Source organism: Oncorhynchus gorbuscha, linkage group LG05, assembly GCF_021184085.1.
Source record: "Oncorhynchus gorbuscha isolate QuinsamMale2020 ecotype Even-year linkage group LG05, OgorEven_v1.0, whole genome shotgun sequence".
Classification (NCBI taxonomy): Eukaryota; Metazoa; Chordata; class Actinopteri; order Salmoniformes; family Salmonidae; genus Oncorhynchus; species Oncorhynchus gorbuscha.
In genome coordinates this window covers 12,735,737-12,752,309 of record NC_060177.1, presented here as the reverse complement: position 1 = coordinate 12,752,309, position 16,573 = coordinate 12,735,737, and the positions used below count along the sequence as shown (strand labels likewise).

Genomic DNA, 16,573 nt, shown 5'->3' with positions numbered 1-16,573 from the left:
CTGTCAAATCGCCAGGTTCCTCCTGAGAAGTAGGAACAGAAGAAACGGGAGGGATGGCAGACATTAAACACTTCACATGACAAGAAACGTTCCAGGATAGGATAGAATTACTAGACCAATTAATAGAAGGATTATGACATACTAGCCAGGGATGACCCAAAACAACAGGTGTAAACGGTGAACGGAAAATCAAAAAGAAATAGTCTCACTGTGGTTACCAGATACTGTGAGAGTTAAAGGTAGTGTCTCAAATTTGATACTGGGAAGATGACTACCATCTAAGGCAAACATGGGCGTAGGCCTGTCTAACGGTCTGAAAGGAATGTTATGTTTCCGAACCCATGCTTCGTCCATGAAACAACCCTCAGCCCCAGAGTCAATCAAAGCACTGCATGTAGCACCCGAACCGGTCCAGCGTAGATGGACCGACATAGTAGTACAAGATCTAGATGAAGGGACCTGAGTAGTAGCGCTCACCAGTAGCCCTCCGCTTACTGATGGACTCTGGCCTCTTACTGGACATGAATTAACAAAATGTCCAGCAACTCCGCAATAGAGGCACAGGCGGTTGGTGATCCTCCGTTCCCTCTCCTTATTCGAGATGCGAATCCCTCCCAGCTGCATGGGCTCAGTCTCAAAGCCAGAGGAGGGAGATGGTTGCGATGCGGAGCAGGGAAACACCGTTGATGCGAGCTCTCTTCCACGAGCCCGGTGACGAAGATCTACCCGTCGTTCTATGCGGATGGCGAGAGCAATCAAAGAATCCACATCTGATGGAACCTCCCGGGAGAGAATCTCATCCTTAACCACTGCGTGGAGTCCCTCCAGAAAACGAGCGAGCAGCGCCGGCTCGTTCCACTCACTAGAGGCAGCAAGAGTGCGAAACTCAATGGAATAATCCGTTATGGACCGTTCACCTTGGCATAAGGAAGCCAGGGCCCTAGAAGCCTCCTCACCAAAAACTGAACGGTCAAAAACCCGAATCATCTCCTCTTTAAAGTTCTGGAATCTGTTAGAGCAATCAGCCCTTGCCTCCCAGATAGCTGTGCCCCATTCTCGAGCCCGGCCAGTAAGGAGTGAAATGACGTAAGCAACCCGAGCTCTCTCTCTAGAGTATGTGTGGGGTTGGAGAGAGAACACAATCTCACACTGCGTGAGAAAGGAGCGGCACTCAGTGGGCTGCCCGGAGTAGCAAGGTGGGTTATTAACCCTGGGTTCTGGAGGCTCGGCAGGCCAGGGAGTAACAGGTGGCACGAGACGTAGACTCTGGAACTGTCCAGAGAGGTCGGAAACCTGAGCGGCCAGGTTCTCCACGGCATGGCGAGCAGCAGACAATTCCTGCTCGTGTCTGCCGAGCATGGCTCCTTGGATCTCGACGGCAGTGTAACGAGCGTCTGAAGTCGCTGGGTCCATTCCTTGGTCGGTTCCTTCTGTCATGCAGGTGAAAGAGGACCCAAACGCGACTTAACAGAAACAGAGTTTATTAAAGTCCAAAACGGAATAACAGAAATCCTCTAGATTTGTAGAGGGGAAAACAACTGGAGAAGCGGCCACAGACTGCAGGTCGCCGGGTAGGCGCAGGCCGTAGTCGACTGAGACACCTGCTCACACGCAGCATCTGATGAAGGCACAAAACACGACAGGACAGGGTGATACACAATCACGGCAAAAACACGACAGGACAGGGCGAAACGCAATCACAGCATGGTGAATACAATACAAGGAACCGACGGAACAGGAACGGATCACAAAGGAATAAATAGGGACTCTAATCAGGGGAAAGGATCGGGAACAGGTGTGGGAAGACTAAATGATGATTAGGGGAATAGGAACAGCTGGGAGCAGGAACGGAACGACAGAGAGAAGAGAGAGCGAGAGAGCGAGAGAGGGAGGGGGAGAGAGAGGGATAGAACCAAACAAGACCAGCAGAGGGAAACGAATAGCATGGGGAGCACAGGGACAAGACATGACAATAAATGACAAACATGACAGATACAGTTGAATGCAGTGATTTGGCAATCTGTTTATGCGTACTGTGTTTAACTAGTATTTAGTATGCTACACTACCTGTTATTTATTATTATTATTATTATTATTATTATTATTATTATTGATTAATGCATCATTCCTATTTTTTCAGCACTTTGAAAGCCTCCTTTGATCAACTTAAAACACGTAAGTTTAACCTGTCTACTGCATCTCTCACAACAAAGCCCAATGACAGTTTATTAAAGTAACTGTTTTCTTTGACAGAAATTGAAAACATTGGGAATCTGCATATCCAGCTATCCGGAATGTTACGGGAAGAGATCAAGAAGATGGAAACATTCAGAGAGCGACAGAAAGAACAGAGGAGGAAGGTTTGAAATGTGTTATTGAGTGCTTATTTCATTTTGAAAATACATTTTGAAAACCTGTGTTTATGAGGTGCCAGTAAATTTCAACCATGTTGTTTATCCTCGTTCAGTTTGAGGGGATTATGGAGAAAGTTCAGAAGATGAAGGTGTCCTTATACAAGAAGACCATGGAGGTAGGCATACTATTCACTCAGGGAATTACATGCTTACTTAGTAAGTCAGTTTAAGTACAGAGGTACATACACAAAAGGTAATAGAACAGTCTGAAAGTGGGACTTTATCCACACACTTAGAAAAAAAGGTATCTAGAATTTAAGGGTGCTTCAGATGTCCCCATAGGAGACAGGTGGCAGATAGTCTAGCATTTAAGAGCATTGGGCCAGTAACTGAAAGGTCAGTGGTTTGAATCTCAGAGCAGACTAGATGAAAAATCTGCCTACGTGCCCTTGAGCAAAGCACTTAACCATAATTGCTCCTGTAAGTCCACAGAGTGTCCTTTCCACAGAGTGTTCTACATTGAACCCAAAAGGATTCCACCTGAAAACCAAAATGGTTCTAACTGGAACCAAAAAGGGTTCTCCTATGGGGACAGCCAAATAACCCTTTTCTAGAGTGCAGTGTAAGAGTTCATACCCAGAAAAGAGGAAGGCTGACATTACACCCAGTAGACCCAGCTACCTCTCAGAGATGGGTGAGCTACCCAAGAGAGAACATACATCACAGTGCAATTCTGCAAGAGGAAGAGAGTAGGAAACAAAGTATAGACATACACACCTACACACCAACCACAGACTTTGGCCCTATTATAGTGGGGAACTGGTAGGGTAACACAGGCCTTGAAAATGACAATTTTGGTCTGCATCAATACGTATCTCACCTCTCATAGTCCCATGATTTATGCTCAATTATAAACCTGGTGATTTGAGCCCTGATGGCTGGTATATCAAACCGTATACCATGGGTATGACAAAAACATGTATGTTTTGCATTCTAATTACATTGGTAACCAGTTTATAAAATATTAATAAGGCACCTCGGGGGATTGTGGTATATGGTCAATATATCACAGTTAAGGGGCTGTATTCCAGGCACTCCGCATTGCATAGAGGGTAAGAACAGTCCTTAGCTGTGGTATATTGTCCACATATCACATCTCCTCGGGCCTTATTGCTCAAATATACATAAACTTGGGCCTATTTTTGTGAGTATCATTACAGTATCATACTTACACCCTGTATAACACCCTGTATACAGTGCCTTCGGAAGGTAGAACCCTTGACTTCAAAAATGGATGAAATTGTGTTCTTTCCATTTACATTTACATTTAAGTCATTTAGCAGACGCTCTTATCCAGAGCGACTTACAAATTGGTGCATTCACCTTATTGAGTGTCAAGAAATGCTGGGTTTTTCACGCTCAACAGATTCCTGTGCGTATCAAGAATGGTCAATCACCCAAAGGATATCCAGCCAACTTGACAACAGTGGGAAACATTGAAGTCAACATGGGCCAGCAACCCTGTGGAACACTTTCGACATATTGTAGAGTCCATGCCCCGAAGAATTGAGGCTGTTCTGAAGGTGTTCCTAATGTTTTGTACACTCAAGGTGCAGTACACATTTGCAAACACTCATCTCTAACTGGCTAACATTTATGCCTTCTTTTGGGAGCACACTCAGTCTTTCACTCAGTGTACACAAAGACAGGCCTTGTGAGGTAACCTGCTCTCAGAATGACTCATTTGCAAGTTTCTTTTAGAACTGTTTCCTGCTGAGCACTCAACAACACAACTGACTCCAACAGCTCATTGAAGGAAATGGTCTGCATCTGACACATTCAGAGCCGTTTACCACCAACTGACATAACACAGAGAATATTGGGGGGGGGTTGACATTTAAAATACCCAAATGCGGGACATAATGAGGACTTACTCTGCGGGACATTGTAGCATACATGAATAAAAACATTTGTCAGAACCCCCGTTGAGTTTTGGCCACATGAGATAAATGTCCTAAAATCTCTGTTTTTGGTGTAAGAGTAACGTTATACTATGCCATTACATTTTGGTTATGTTATGTAAAATACTTATGAATCATTCTGATCTTCCAAGACATTGATTCAGCTATGATCTAACTTCACTAAATGAGCAACATTGTAAGAAGTGGCAGAGTTAAGCTCCGTGCACTCCAGACTGAACCAAAGAGGACCTACCCATTTCTTCTTGCCTCTGCAAAATTTGACTGTGCACAAATGAGAGACCACGTGCAGCTGAATGTATCAATCTACACATAATATCCCATAATGACAAAGAAAAATATGTTTTTTACACATTTTTGCAAATGTATTAAAAATAAAAAACTGAAATATTACATTCACATAAGTATTTAGACCATTTACTCATTACTTTGTTGAAGAACCTTTGGCAGCGATTACAGCCTTGAGTATGACGCTTGGCACACCTGTATTTGGGGAGTTTTTCCCATTCTTCTCAGCAGATCCTCTCAAGCTCTGTCAGGTTGGATGGGGAGTTTGAGTTTGAGATTAATTATTTTTACAGGGACAGTGCACATTAATCAACGTTATAGTAAAAGTGCCGGTTTTAACCAGCCGGCTAATTGCTCTGTCAAGTTGGATGGGGAGCGTCCCTGCACAGCTATTTTATGGTGTCTCCAGAGATGTTCGATCGGGTTCATGTCCGGGCTCTGGCTGGGCCACTCAGGGACATTCAGAGCCTTGTCCCAAAGCCACTCCTGCGTTGTCTTGGCTGTGTGCTTAGGGTTGTTGTCTTGTTGGAAGGTGAACCTTCACCCCAGTCCGAGGTCCTGAGCACTCTGGAGCAGGTTTTCATCAAGGCCTTTCTCCCCCGATTGGCTGGGCGGCCAGCTCTATGAAGAGTCTTAGTGTCCAAACTTCTTCCATTTAAGAATGATGGAGGCCACCATGTTCTTGGGGACCTTCAATGTTGCAGAAATATTTTTGTACCCTTCCCCAGATCTGTGCCTCGACACAATCCTGTCTCAGAACTTTATAGACAATTCCTTCAACCTCATGGCTTGGTTTTTGCTCTGACATTCACTGTCAACTGTAGGATCTTATTTGACAGGTGTCTGCCTTTACAACTCATATCCAAACAATTCAATTCATAGCCTTAGTCATAGCAAAGCGTCTGACTAAGGTTTTTTATATTTTAATACATTTGCAAAAAAATCTACAAACATGATTTGACTTTGTAATTATGGGGTATTGTGTGTAGATTGATGAGGATTTAATATTTTATTTAATCAGTTTTAGAATAAGGATGTAAAGCAAATTTTTTTTGAAAAAGTCAAAGGGTCTGAATACATTCCGAAGGCACTATATAACCCTATTCTCTATGCGAGCAATTACATACCGAATAGATTAGCTACATCGTTAGGCTACTCTGTGGTGAGACAAGTGACAAGAGCCAATGGCAGAGTGACATAAATGGAGCTAAAGTGGTGAAGACGGATTATCCTGTACAAGAAACAACCAATCTGAAGCCAGAAATACATATTGACCTAAATGTTTGCTTAAACTGCTAAGTCAGGACTGCACCATTCACCATTTTGACATTGCATACAGTTGCATACAGTTTTACAGATCCAACATGGCTACTGTTTTAATTGATTGTTACATAAAACATGACTCCACAGACCACTGTGGCTGCTTCAATGATGATTCCCTGAATGTCTCTTCTGTCCATCTCCAGTCTAAGAAGTCCTATGAGCAGAAATGTAAAGAAGCAGACGAGGCAGAGCAGCTTGCTGACAGGAGCACCACAGCCACAACAACAAAACAGTCTGAGAAGGTAACACCACCTCCCCAAACCCTGGAACTATACAAACACACAGCCCCCAAGCAGTCTGAGAAAGTATTGTAATCCCCCATACCTGGATTTACACACACACAGCCACAACAACAAACCAGTCTGAGAAGGTAACACCACCTCCCCAAACCCTGGAACTATACAAATACACAGCCCCCAAAAGCAGTCTGAGAAAGTATTGTAATCCCCCATACCTAGAATTACACAGCCACAACACCAAACCAGTCTGAGAAGGTAACACCACTGCCAACCCTGCAATTATACACATGTAATACCCCTCGTTATTCAGTGCATTCAGAAAGTATTCAGACCCCTTCACTTTTTCCACATTTAGTTACGTTAAAGCCTTATTCTAAAATTGATTAAATTATATTTTTTATTCATCAGTCTCTACACAATAACCCATAATGACAAAGCAAAAACAGGTTTTCATAAAATGTTTGCAAATGTATTAAAAATAAAAATAGAAATACCTTATTTACAAGTATTCAGACCCTTTGCTATGAGACTCGAAATTGAGCTCAAGTGCATCATGTTTCCGTTGATCATCCATTGAGATGTTCCTACAACTAGATTGGAGTTCACCTGTGGTAAATTCAACTGATTGATTGAACATGATTCGGAAAGGCACACACCTGTCTATATAAGGTCCCACAGTTGACAGAGCAAAAACCAAGCCATGAGGTCGAAGGAAATTTCCGTAGAGCTCTAAGACAGGATTGTGTCGAGGCACAGATCTGGGTAAGGGTACAAAAACATTTATGCAGCATTGAAGGTCCCCAAGAACACAGTGGCCTCCATCATCCTTAAATGGGAGAAGTTTGGAACCACCAAGACCCTTCTTAGAGCTGGCCGCCCAGTCAAACTGAGCAATCGGGGGAGAAAGGTCTTGGTCAGGGAGGTGGCCAAGAACCCAGAGATCACGCTGACAGAGCTCCAGAGTTTCTCTGTGGAGATGGGAGAACCTTTCAGAAGGACAACCAGCTCTGTAGCACTCCATCAAGCAGGCCTTTATGGTAGAGTGGCCAGACGGAAGCTACTCCGCAGTAAAAGGCACATGACAGCCCATTTGGAGTTTGCCAAAAGCCACCTAAAGGACTCTCAGACCATGAGAAACAAGATTCAACAAGATTCTCTGGTCTGATGAAATCAAAATTGAACTCTTTGGCCTGAATGCCAAGCGTCACATCTGGAGGAATCCTGGCACCATCCCTACAATGAAGCAGGGTGGTGGCAGCATCATGCTGTGGGGATGTTTTTCAGCGGCAGGGACTGGGAGACTAGTCAGGATCGAGAGAAAGATGAACGGAGCAAAGTATAGAGAGATACTTGATGGTAACCTCCTCCAGAGTGCTCAGGACCTCAGACTAGGGCAAAGGTTCACCTTCGAACAGGACAACCCTAAGCCCACAGCCAAGATAATGCAGGAGTGGTTTCGGGACAAGTCTCTGAATGTCCTTTAATGGCCCAGCCAGAGCCCGGACTTGAACCCAATCGAACATCTCTGGAGAGACTTGGAAACAGGTGAATAGCGACGCTCCCCATCCAACCTGACAGAGCTTGAAAGGATCTGCAGAGAAGAATGGGAGAATCTCCCCAAATACAAGTGTGCCAAGCTTGTAGCGTTATACCCAAGAAGACTCTGAGTCTGTGATCACTACCAAAGGTGATGCAACAAAGTCCTGAGTAAAGGATCTGAATAATAATGTAAATGTAATATTTCCATTTTTGTTTAATAAATACATTTGCAAAAAAAGGGTAAAAACCTGTTTTGCTTTGTCATTATGGGGTATTGTGTGTAGATTGATGACACAAAAAATAACCATTTAATACATTTTAGAATAAGCCTGTAACGTAACAAAATGTGGAAAAAGTCTAAATACTTTCCCGAATGCGCTGTAGTTATTGTTGTGCTACTGGAAGTCAATTTCTCAGTATCAGAGAAGGCTATGAAACAGTTCCCTTTGCTACTGTTTTCCTACTACAAGTAAAACAGTGGTATAGTGGAGGAAAACACAAGTAAACACAGTCTACCCACTTTTTTCTTTTGCCCAACAGTTCATCCACCTTTTGCAGAAACATGCATTGAAAGAATAGGAAGTGTTACTGTTTTCACCACGACCAGCGAGCAGAGTTTACCCACCTCTTGTTTTTCTTCTTTTTTTCTAAACTAGACTGGTTCTGTGAGTCTATGAGTTGGTTATAATGCAAGGCAACTGAATGTCCAATCAAATGATGGCAATTCCTGGAATTGAGTTATCTATTTACTAGAAATGCTTGTTCTGTGTGCGTTCTGAAAATGGAGGTCTGTAGAGGAACAGAGAGTCAGGAGAGTAAAGAGAACACATCCGGATATTTTCTTCTAAAGGAGAACTGTCTCTTTTGTTTGTTTAGCAGTCACGTTTTGATTCAGAGCATGACCAGTTCCTCTACTGCTGTCTTTCTCAGGTACAACACAAGGCCAAGCAATGCAGACAAGCCGTCACTGAAGCAGGTCTGATTCATACCATACAATATAGTCTACTTTTCTTTATTGGTGATAATATCAATGGATGAATGAATCAATGAATCTGTAAATCCATTACGAATTTATTATCATTGATCTGATTATTTAAAAAACATGTATTATTATGGTAATCCAAGTAAAGAAGAGTGCTTAGGATGCAATAAATGTAAAGTATTCCCTAACCTCTATTGTGCTCCACCTGTACAGAGAAACAATACATGTTGAATGTAGAGCAGCTGGAGAGCGTTCGTCAGGACTGGGAGGGAACACACAAGGGCACGTGTGAGGTTAGAGCTTCACATTGCACCCACCCACAACTGTTACTAGCCCAACTACGACCTCACACCAAAGCACACCACGCCCCCTTCCGCAGTATGTCTGAGTAGGCCTATATTTCTCAGTATAACACCCTCATGTACATACATCCAGAATAGACTACACTGTTAGAACAAAAAGGTACTATCTAGAACCTAAAAGGGTTATTCGGTTTTCCCCGTAGGAGAACCCTTTGAAGATGCCTTTTTGGTTCTAGGTAGAACCCTTTTGGGTTCCATGTAGAACCCTTTACACAGAAAGTTCTACACGGAACCAAAAAGGGTTATCCTATGAGGTCAGCCAAAGAACCCTTTTAGGTTCTAGATAGCACCTTTTGTTCTAACAGTGTAGTCTATGCCTCTTAAAGCACAATATTGAACGTTGCCGATTGAGCAGGTAAGCCTGATGATTCAGCTATTACAGTAGCTTGTAAAGCTATTTAGTCTGGTTAGCCTCCTTAATGTATGCAGTCGCTTTTGAGCCAGATTGTATACTTAACAAAAATATAAATGTAACATGCAACAATGTCATTTATTTTATGGAGTTACAGTTAATATGAGGAAATCAGTCAATTTAAATAAATGCATTAGGCACTAATCTATGGATTTCACATGACTGCGAATACAGATATGCATCTGTTGGTCACAGATATCTTTAAAAAAAATGGGCCTTATTATCTCGTCACGGTATTTTTGTGCATTCAAATTGCAATTTCATTCATTGTCCGTAGCTTATTCCTGCCCATACCATAACCCCATCGCCATCATGAGGCACTCTGTTCACAACATTGACATCAGCAAACCGCTCGCCCTCATGACAGCATACACGTTGTCTCCGGCTGTGAGGCCGGTTGGACGTACTGTGTCCAACCGTGTGACAAAACTACATGTTTTAGTTTTGGCCTTTTATTGCCCCCAACACAAAGTGCACCTATGTAATGAGCATGCTGTTTAATCAGCTTCTTGATATGCCACACCTGTCAGGTGGATGGATTATCTTGGCAAAGGAGAATTTTTTATTTATTTCACCTTTATTTAACCAGGTAGGCTAGTTGAGAACAAGTTCTCATTTGCAACTGCGACCTGGCCAAGATAAAGCATAGCAGTGTGAACAGACAACACAGAGTTACACATGGAGTAAACAATTAACAAGTCAATAACACAGTAGAAAAAAGGGGAGTCTATATACATTGTGTGCAAAAGGCATGAGGAGGTAGGCAAATAATTACAATTTTGCAGATTAACACTGGAGTGATAAATGATCAGATGGACATGTACAGCTAGAGATATTGGTGTGCAAAAGAGCAGAAAAGTAAACGAATAAAAACAGTATGGGAATGAGGTAGGTGAAAATGGGTGGGCTATTTACCAATAGACTATGTACAGCTGCAGCGATCGGTTAGCTGCTCAGATAGCAGATGTTTGAAGTTGGTGAGGGAGATAAAAGTCTCCAACTTCAGCGATTTTTGCAAATGCTCAGTAACAGGGATGTTAACACATTTTTGATCAAAATTAGAGAGAAATACGTTTTTTTGTGTGTATGGAACATTTCTGGGATCTCATGAAACATGGGACCAACTCTTTACGTTAACATTTATATTTTTGTTCAGTGTGTATATATAGGGATAGATGATTAAGGGTTTGTACTGTATGTGTGTCTCTGCTGTTCCAGGTGTTTCAGCAGCAGGAGGTGGACCGCATCACTATCCTGAGGTGTGCCCTCTGGGACCACTGTAATCACTTCTCTGTGCAATGTGTCAAAGACGACGAGGTGAGCTCAACAATGACCACACTTCAGGCGATAGGCAAATGGATTATGGATGGGTCCATGAACTACTGTCTACATTAAACTCTCTTAGTACCAGTACCACACTGCCTAACATGCAATGTATCTGGAAATCAACCAAAATGCATCCTATTTGTCAACCAGAACAATTTTAAATCAATTATGTCTCTTTGAAGACTGAGCATGAATATGATAAATGTTTTTTTGCAGTTTTACGAGGAGGTGAGGAATATTCTGGAGACGTGTGACATCACAGCAGATAACAACTGTTTCATAGAGATGAAGACAACAGGTTCAAGCCCACCAGGTAAAAGCTCACTGAATACAGGACAGAGCGTGAAGGGCCAGGGTTGCTGTCAACATTGGCACCAATGGCGAACACTTCTTAGAGTAATTAGAACGGGTTTGTACTGTGTGTCTCTGCTTTTCAAGTGTAACTTTTCCTCAGAATAACATTTGCCATTTGAAATATTATACGCCTATGTTTAATTTCTGTGGACTTCCATCCTCTTCTCTCTAGACCCCGTTGTGTTTGAGAACTACTATGAGAGGGAGCCAACGGGCGACAACAACAGCAGCGCTCGCTTCGGAGGGGGAGGGGTCAGGAAAAGGTCAGTTAGCAGAACTTGGGACTCGTAGGGGCAGTTTCCTGAAGACAATCGAGGAGTAGGCTAAATTGTGTCCAGGAAACCACCCCATAGTGTTTCTGTGAAACAAGCTCTATCAATTTGTAACATTGGAATAACAGTGGAATGCATAGGAATTCTAATACGGACATTGTATCACTACATTCTCATAGCTATACATCATCAACACATTCATATATATTTGAGAATGTGACATGAAAAATATTTGTGCAGATTCTCCATGAGTATCAGTGAGGGTTCAACTTCCGAGCCAGCGGCGCCACCTGTTGGTCAAACAGTGCCTGAGAGTTCAGATGGAGTGTATGCATCCATACCTGGCTTCCAGTCTGCAGCTGCAGCAGCCCTGCCTGCAGTGACAACTGATGAGGATGATGATGATACCTTCATGGTGTTTTATGACTACTCTGCACAGGTGAAACCTGCACACACAGTTACAGGTGTCAAGTTACAGGTGAAACCTGCACACACAGTTACAGGTGTCAAGTTACAGGTGAAACCTGCATACACAGTTACAGGTGTCAAGTCACAGGTGAAACCTGCACACACAGTTACAGGTGTGAAGTTACAGGTGAAACCTGCACACACAGTTACAGGTGTCAAGTTACAGGTGAAACCTGCACACACAGTTACAGGTGTCAAGTTACAGGTGAAACCTGCACACACAGTTACAGGTGTCAAGTTACAGGTGAAACCTGCATACACAGTTACAGGTGTCAAGTTACAGGTGAAACCTGCACACACAGTTACAGGTGTCAAGTTACAGGTGAAACCTGCACACACAGTTACAGGTGTGAGGTTACAGGTGAAACCTGCACACACAGTTACAGGTGTCGAGTTATAGGTGAAACCTGCACACACAGTTACAGGTGTCAAGTTACAGGTGAAACCTGCACACACAGTTACAGGTGTCAAGTTACAGGTGAAACCTGCATACACAGTTACAGGTGTCAAGTTACAGGTGAAACCTGCATACCCAGTTACAGGTGTGAGGTTACAGGTGAAACCTGCACACACAGTTACAGGTGTCAAGTTACAGGTGAAACCTGCACACACAGTTACAGGTGTCAAGTTACAGGTGAAACCTGCACACACAGTTACAGGTGTCAAGTTACAGGTGAAACCTACATACACAGTTACAGGTGAAACCTGCACACACAGTTACAGGTGTCAAGTTACAGGTGAAACCTGCATACACAGTTACAGGTGTCAAGTTACAGGTGAAACCTGCACACACAGTTACAGGTGTCAAGTTACAGGTGAAACCTGCACACACAGTTACAGGTGTCAAGTTACAGGTGAAACCTGCACACACAGTTACAGGTGAAACCTGCACACACAGTTACAGGTGAAACCTGCACACACAGTTACAGGTGAAACCTGCACACACAGTTACAGGTGTCAAGTTACAGGTGAAACCTGCATACACAGTTACAGGTGTCAAGTTACAGGTGACACCTGCATACACAGTTACAGGTGTCAAGTTACAGGTGAAACCTGCACACACAGTTACAGGTGTCAAGTTACAGGTGACACCTGCATACACAGTTACAGGTGTCAAGTTACAGGTGTCAAGTTACAGGTGAAACCTGCATACACAGTTACAGGTGTCAAGTTACAGGTGAAACCTGCACACACAGGTACAGGTGTCAAGTTACAGGTGAAACCTGCATACACAGTTACAGGTGTCAAGTTACAGGTGAAACCTGCATACACAGTTACAGGTGTCAAGTTACAGGTGAAACCTGCACACACAGGTACAGGTGTCAAGTTACAGGTGAAACCTGCATACACATTTACAGGTGTTAAGTTACAGGTGAAACCTGCATACACAGTTACAGGTGTCAAGTTACAGGTGAAACCTGCACACACAGTTACAGGTGTCAAGTTACAGGTGACACCTGCATACACAGTTACAGGTGTCAAGTTACAGGTGTCAAGTTACAGGTGAAACCTGCATACACAGTTACAGGTGTCAAGTTACATGTGAAACCTGCATACACAGTTACAGGTGTCAAGTTACAGGTGAAACCTGCATACACAGTTACAGGTGTCAAGTTACAGGTGAAACCTGCATACACAGTTACAGGTGTCAAGTTACAGGTGAAACCTGCACACACAGTTACAGGTGAAACCTGCACACACAGTTACAGGTGTCAAGTTATAGGTGAAACCTGCACACACAGTTACAGGTGAAACCTGCAGACACAGTTACAGGTGAAACCTGCACACACAGTTACAGGTGTCAAGTTACAGGTGAAACCTGCACACACAGTTACAGGTGTCAAGTTACAGGTGAAACCTGCACACACAGTTACAGGTGAAACCTGCACACACAGTTACAGGTGTCAAGTTATAGGTGAAACCTGCATACACAGTTACAGGTGAAACCTGCACACACAGTTACAGGTGTCAAGTTATAGGTGAAAGCTGCATACACAGTTACAGGTGAAACCTGCACACACAGTTACAGGTGAAACCTGCACACACAGTTACAGGTGTCAAGTTATAGGTGAAACCTGCATACACAGTTACAGGTGAAACCTGCACACACAGTTACAGGTGAAACCTGCACACACAGTTACAGGTGTCAAGTTGTAGGTGAAACCTGCACACACAGTTACGTGTCATGTAACCGTGTATGCATGTAACTAGTTGAGATATTGATGGATCATGTTTACATAAACTATTCCACTGCTCTGTATTATACTGTATGTATGTACTGTATATGAGCCATACTGTAATTCAAAACTTCATACTTCTATTACTAACAATGTGTTCCCTGTGCTCCCAGGACCCAGATGAGCTGTCAGTGTCTAAAGGGGATGTGGTGTTGGTGATAGAACAGAGTGAAGATGGCTGGTGGACAGTGGAGAGAAACGGACAGGTTGGGCTGGTACCTGGCTCCTACCTGGCCAAAGTCTAGACATAGTCACACACACATTCATGCATGGACGCACACATGCACGCGCACACACTCATGCACACAGGTACACGGATTCACACACACATACTCATGCACACTCACCCATACATACTGTAGTCTTCAATATGAGGACCCCTTTCTGCTTCTTACTCAGATGTTCTGATCCTTGGTTCAAGACTTCAGAGTAATAGATTCTCCAGCAGTAGAGATGACTCACTGAACTGACTTGGAACATGAGTCATGACAGTGTGTTCCCCATGAACTATTAGGCTATGCTGCACCAGAGAGTCTTTTCACCCAACAGGCCTACTACTACATACATAGTGATGTGAAAAAGTATTCGCCCCTTTCAGATTTTCTCTACTTTTGCACATTTTTTATACTGAATTTTATCAGATCTTCAACCAAAACCAAATATTAGATAAAGGGAACCTGAGTGAACAAATAACACAACAATTGTATACTTATTTCATAAACAAAGTTATGCAACACCCAATGCCCATGTGTAAAAAAGTAATTGCCCCCTTACACTCAATAACTAGTTGTGCCACATTTAGCTGCAATGACTCCAACCAAAAGCTTCCTGTCATTGTTGATCAGTCTCTCACATTGCTGTGGGGGAATTCTGTCCCACTCGTCCATGCAGAACTGCTTTAACTCAGAGACGTGCGGGTTTTCAAGCATGAACTTCTCGTTTCAAGACCTGCCACACATCTCAATTGGGATTAGGTCTGGACTTTGACATTCCAAAACACATGTTGCTTTTTAGCTCTTTTCATGTCGACTTGTGTGTTTGGGATCGTTGTCTTGCTGCATAACCCAGATGCAGTTCACAGACAGATGGCCTGACATTCTCACGTAGAATTCTGATACAGACCAGAACTCATGGTTCCTTCTATTTAGTCAAGTCATCCAGGTCCTGAGGCAGCAAAGCATCCCCAAACCATCACACTACCACCATACTCGACCGTGGGTATAAGGTCCTTACTGTAGAATGCAGTGTTTGGATTTCGCTCGACATAATGGAACCCATGTCATCCAAAAAGTTAGACTTTTGACTCATCTGTCCATAGAACATAAAATCACATTTTATTTGTCACATACACATGGTTAGCAATGTTAATGCGAGTGTAGCGAAATGGTTGTGCTTCTAGTTCTGACAATGCAGTAATAGTCTTGAAGATCATGCATGTGCTTTTTTGCAAACTTGAATCAACTTTTTGGATGATATGGATCCCATTGTTTTGTTTTGGAATGGCCAAGTCAAAGTCCAGACCTAATCACATTGTTTTGTTTTGGAATGGCCAAGTCAAAGTCCAGACCTAATCACATTGTTTTGTTTTGGAATGGCCAAGTCAAAGTCCAGACCTAATCACATTGTTTTGTTTTGGAATGGCCAAGTCAAAGTCCAGACCTAAACACATGTTTTTGTTTTGGAATGGCCAAGTCAAAGTCCAGACCTAATCACATTGTTTTGTTTTGGAATGGCCAAGTCAAAATCCAGACCTAATCACATTGTTTTGTTTTGGAATGGCCAAGTCAAAGTCCAGACCTAATCACATTGTTTTGTTTTGGAATGGCCAAGTCAAAGTCCAGACCTAATCACATTGTTTTGTTTTGGAATGGCCAAGTCAAAGTCCAGACCTAATCACATTGTTTTGTTTTGGAATGGCCAAGTCAAAGTCCAGACCTAATCACATTGTTTTGTTTTGGAATGGCCAAGTCAAAGTCCAGACCTAATCACATTGTTTTGTTTTGGAATGGCCAAGTCAAAGTCCAGACCTAATCACATTGTTTTGTTTTGGAATGTCCAGACCTAATCACATTGTTTTGTTTTGGAATGGCAAAGTCCAGACCTAATCACATGTTTTTGTTTTGGAATGGCCAAGTCAAAGTCCAGACCTAATCACATTGTTTTGTTTTGGAATGGCCAAGTCAAAGTCCAGACCTAATCACATTGTTTTGTTTTGGAATGGCCAAGTCAAAGTCCAGACCTAATCACATGTTTTTGTTTTGGAATGGCCAAGTCAAAGTCCAGACCTAATCACATTGTTTTGGAATGGCCAAGTCAAAGTCCAGACCTAATCACATTGTTTTTGTTTTGGAATGGCCAAGTCAAAGTCCAGACCTAATCACATTGTTTTGGAATGGCCAAGTCAAAGTCCAGACCTAATCACATTGTTTTGTTTTGGA

General features: G+C 42.8%; 1 protein-coding gene across 1 annotated transcript in view; it reads left to right on the top strand.

Annotated features, from left to right (window-relative positions):
• The window catches only part of LOC124035537 (proline-serine-threonine phosphatase-interacting protein 1-like), a 28,032-nt gene extending 11,993 nt beyond the window's left edge, over positions 1–16,039 (top strand). Inside the window, exons 4-14 of the mRNA XM_046348994.1 lie at positions 2,141–2,175; positions 2,254–2,360; positions 2,468–2,530; positions 6,088–6,186; positions 8,653–8,698; positions 8,918–8,997; positions 10,697–10,795; positions 11,021–11,117; positions 11,331–11,421; positions 11,671–11,869; positions 14,249–16,039. Of these exons, the coding sequence (XP_046204950.1) occupies positions 2,141–2,175; positions 2,254–2,360; positions 2,468–2,530; positions 6,088–6,186; positions 8,653–8,698; positions 8,918–8,997; positions 10,697–10,795; positions 11,021–11,117; positions 11,331–11,421; positions 11,671–11,869; positions 14,249–14,380 (1,048 nt within the window). The 3' untranslated portion in view covers positions 14,381–16,039. The remainder of the gene's footprint in view (positions 1–2,140; positions 2,176–2,253; positions 2,361–2,467; positions 2,531–6,087; positions 6,187–8,652; positions 8,699–8,917; positions 8,998–10,696; positions 10,796–11,020; positions 11,118–11,330; positions 11,422–11,670; positions 11,870–14,248) is intronic.
• Positions 16,040–16,573: the final 534 nt, after the last annotated feature.